The 4,506-nt window shown below is 46.2% G+C and overlaps 1 protein-coding gene across 1 annotated transcript in view; it reads right to left on the bottom strand.

Moving 5' to 3' along the window:
* Positions 1 to 4,003, bottom strand: part of LOC149467454 (serine/threonine-protein kinase pim-3-like) — a 15,501-nt gene extending 11,498 nt beyond the window's left edge. The window contains exon 1 of the mRNA XM_089671650.1: positions 3,714 to 4,003. Within this exon, the coding sequence (XP_089527776.1) occupies positions 3,714 to 3,798 (85 nt within the window). The 5' untranslated portion in view covers positions 3,799 to 4,003. The remainder of the gene's footprint in view (positions 1 to 3,713) is intronic.
* Between the last annotated feature and the right edge of the window lie 503 nt (positions 4,004 to 4,506).

The following is a 4,506-nucleotide window of genomic DNA, read 5'->3' as shown; positions in this document are numbered from 1 at the left end:
GTGTTTGATGCGTCCGGAAGTGACATGTGTTTACATACAAGGCAAAGACAGGCTGCGTGTCACCGTACACCTGAGCATTTGCAAGCATACAGGGAACGGGTGAGCAGTCCTGGATGTAAACAGTCCGTGTCTAGGGACGCCTGCCTGTCTCTGTACGCAGGCGAACGCTCAGTTACCAGCATGCAGCTTGTCGTTGATTTGTACACAAACATCTGCAGCTCCTAGGCACATGCTTGTTCACGCTGTTCCCATGTAAATGAGCCCTCAGTCTTGTGGTGGGCTGACAACACGCAGAATTATTTGGACTGAGTGGTGTCAGTCCTGCCCAGTTTTTTCTTGCCATACTATGCTCCCACCTCCACAACATAACATCTAATCATTCCACAGTCCCAAGATAGGGCCCTGGAGGGCTCTTTACTCTCCGTGAAATAACACAGGAAGTTCATTGTTGGGGTTTTACACACACTTTAACAAATGCCGCCTATGTACAAAGCAACATCCTCCTCCATTGGATGCCTATCTCATACACAAAGGTACCAGTCATAGTCGTAGAAAATGACTTCAGATACAGATCGTTCTAGTCATGCTTCTCTATAGGCGTGTCAAATTTTGTTTTCTAATGTCATCCTTGATGCTTGTTTATATGAAGTTTGTCAGGATTTGCTGCGTGTTATGGCGTAGCCCCCACCTCCCTCCCTCTTACACCCGGCCCGAGATTAATAGGAGGCGTGACAGGGCCTATTGGTTACCGATGAATCCTCCTTGAGGAAGAACGTTTGTTGGTGAAACTCGTGTGGAAAATGGCAGGATCTAATCCAGCCATTCTCAACTGGGGTTCCATGGAACCCTGAGGTTCCTCCAGAGGTTGTTAGGGGTTCCTTGAGCTGTGGTTGATGGACCACCATTTGAAGGTCCCTGGTGTTCCTACAGAGGTTGTTAGGGGTTCCTTGAGCCATGGCTGATGGACCACCATTTGATGGTACCTTCATAGTTCCAGGGCCAACACCACTTGGCAAAGCCAGTAGCAGGACACCAAATATCTTTTTAGCTTTCAGCAAGGGTGGCATTCGGACCACCACTGGAATTCTTCCTACTGACCACCAATATAAGGGTTACTTTGCCTATTGACCCCCAATGAATTAGTTTTAGTAAGGTTTCCATCAAGATCTGAAAATTATTTTAGGGGGTTCCACTGGGGGTTGAAAAAATGTTGAGATAGGCTGTCCAAGAGGCTTGGTTTAAGGTAAGCCTAGTCACTCCAAGCTATGCTGATGCTAGGCTTTCTCATTTAAGGAATTGGTGCTACAGAGAAATTGCTAGCTATGCTTTAGGCGTGCCCAGGGGCGGACTGACCATTCGAGCACTGCCTGAGTGCCCGGGGTCAGTAGGGGGCCCCATGAAATGCCCCTGGTACCTTTCATTGGCTTTTTTTTATAGGCTTTTTTGGGTATGGGCGAGGACACGGGGGCTCCATGATCCCCTATTGCCCGGGGGCCCCATAAGTTGTCAGTCCGCCCCTGGGCGTGCCCAATCAGGATTAGGAATGCAGCAGATACCATTTTTTGTGACGCATGTCAACACAACACGCACACATTCTACAACCACCTTTTATGTTATCTTGTGTTACTTGGGACCATTATTTTCCAGAATAAAGTTGGGATAAAAATATAAAGGGATTTATTAACAATCATATTGCCGCCGAATTCAGCGGCTCCTCCTGGGGACATGCACCTTATCATGCGCCTGCCAACCCAGACACCTAACCACACGGCCTTGATTTACCATCACATTCGCATCATTTATAGGCGCACCAGTAAAAAGTGGTCAGGGGGTTGCTTTACCCCGTTCCTAGGGTGCGGAATTTGGGATCCTGAGTTAAATCCACCTTGTGATGTACAAGTCCCCTCCCCCCCCCCCCAAGTATAATTCACCTTTACGTCATTTGTAAACTAAGCTTTGCGTTTCCTATTTATTTAGGTCAGGATCTCCTGTGAGCCGCTGGCATTCCACTCTTCTAATTTTAGAAAACACTTTGCAAGTCATCGAAACCCGCGCCGGTGAACACCCAGCGTAACCGAGACCAATTAACAAAAAAAGAAGCACGCGCGTTTCTGCATCACGTTGTTGTATTGTTGTTTGGCGCGCCTTGTTGTGTGTCATGCTAAGCCAGCTGCCTAACCGCTTTCTCTCTCTCCAGCAAATTGCTGGTGGTGTGGTTTTGATTTGAACTTCGTCCACTAGGCGCCAGCCGTGAGCGCTTTGTTGACATTTTTCTTGCCAGCCAGCTCATACAAATTTCTGTTAACCTCTTATGGCGCTCAATTCATCGCCTCCCTGCTACAGAATTCCCTCTTAATACCGCCCTGAGCTACTACGCAGTTACAAAATGGCTCAGATCTACCACCTATTTATATTCAGGAATTCCGCCGCTCCACGGTGGAGCACGGTGCAGCTTCCAGATACGCTTACCTCGAGCAGCAATTTACGACGCAGTATTTTTAGGAGGTTGCTGAAGATGGCATTTTTTCCCTTTTGCACGCTTAGAAAAAAATTCAGCTTCCCGTACGCTCCTCAGCCAAAGGGAAGTAGTATTCTAGCCAAACGCACGATGCATCGACAACAACCGTTTTAAATGCGTTAATTCCACAGGTCACGAATACCTTTCTCCTTTAGAATCCCCGAGAACGGCCATGTTATGTAATCTTACATCTTCCACTATAGCGTCCGCCGGCAACCCCCCCACCCCACCCCCCTGGCATGGAACCTGCAATTTAAATCTACACCGATACATTTTTTTATCGAAGGATTTTCAACGTCGAAATTTTAAATTTTGACCAATTTTTTTCCAGGTCTTTTTTTTTTTTTTTTTACTTCTAATTAAAGCAACTCTTGCGTTTGGCAATATTTCATGTGTACATAAATCCTGTATAATAATAATAATAATAATACAGTTAGATGGCACAGCAGCTGGCTAAAAATAGATTTTGCACACTTGCAACCCCTCACCCTTTGTTATTTATAAGTCAGAGGTCAGTGACCTTCTGCCTGGTCCTCCCTATCCTAATTCGATTTCAATGTGTCAACAGTGCATACAGAGATGTCATCATGTGACCGATGATTTGAAGCTCTTCGGTTTTAAAATTGGAAAAAAAAAGGAGTGTTTTTAATCTGTGTCAGCTGAATTATCGAGAATCTAAGCTTAGAGACCCCCCCCCCACCCTGAATGCTGTCATGGGTGTGTTGGGATTTTATTTCTGTTTTTATTTTTTCTATGTCGTAACTGAAAAAGCCGGTGTGTTTAAAAAAAAAATAAAAATAAACGCACCAGCAGCCGGTGTTATATCATAATAGCACAGATGGTGTGTGTTTCCCTTTGCACAGCTAGGTGTCCCCGGTGGTTACCTAACCCACCGCCTCCCCCCCCCCCTCACTCTCATGCATCACAGAAATCACTGTAAATTCTCCTTTAATATGGATCTGAACCGGGGCTGTCACGATCTGTCAGAATCTCATGAATCACAATCACATGCAAAAAATATTTCTAACAACCTAATGCATCATAGACAGTCACCATGTACTTCCACTGAACCGGTCAAGTGATACAACGTATACAACGCACACCAAAAAAGATCGCTCTACAAGTAACGCAACACTCAGGGTATAAGTAACAATTTCCTCTAATATTTTTTTTTTTTTTTGCAGATGCAACTCACCAGCTGGCATGTCGTCTTTGGGGAAAACCGAATTTAGGAGGTAATTGTGGATCTTCTGATGATAGATGACTTGTACCGTTGACATGATGGCGGTATAAGCAGCAGGAAAAAAAAAAGGGTCTTCTTAAAGGGTGACAGCTTCTGCTGCGTTATTCTAGGCAGGCTGACCACCTCCCCCCTCCTGTAGTCCGCTCTAGTCCTAGGAGTCCCTAGCTGGTATAGTCCAAGGGATGAACAGTCCTCTTAGACAGCAGTGTTCACATTGACTGAGGCTCAAGGACTCTGCAACATGATACTGCTGACAGAGCCAGAGGGAGTGTCTGGGGGAGGGTGAAGCTGCACACCCACCCACCCTTCGGTGACTAAGTATGGAGCTTCACGCTTCTGTACAGCTCAAGCATTCTGTGTCAAGCCTGCAATTGTTGCAGCTGCTTGGGGAGGGGGGGACGCCGCCACCTCTGTGCTTACATCCACCGCAATTAATTTTGTCGCACGTGACTGTTGGCTTCATGCCTACGAGCGTTAAGGTGCCCGTAGACCACAGGCGGTCATAGCACAGTCCAAAGCAATCGCCTGCAACTTTTGAGGACGCACGGTTGACACATTGGGGTTGATTTACTAAAACTGGAGAGTGCAATATCTGGTGCAGCTGTGCATGGCAGCCAATCAGCTTCTAACTTCAGCTTGTTCAATTAAGCATTGGCAATAAAACCTGGAAGCTGATTGGTTTCTATGCAGAGCTGCAGCAGATTTTGCACTTTCTTTAGTAAATCAACCCCTATGACTTTCCAAT

This window comes from Staurois parvus, unplaced genomic scaffold (genome assembly GCF_062004578.1).
Source record: "Staurois parvus isolate SC_StPar_1 unplaced genomic scaffold, SC_StPar_1.0 ptg000111l, whole genome shotgun sequence".
NCBI classification, from domain to species: domain Eukaryota; kingdom Metazoa; phylum Chordata; class Amphibia; order Anura; family Ranidae; genus Staurois; species Staurois parvus.
This window is presented reverse-complemented; position numbering and strand designations above follow the sequence as displayed.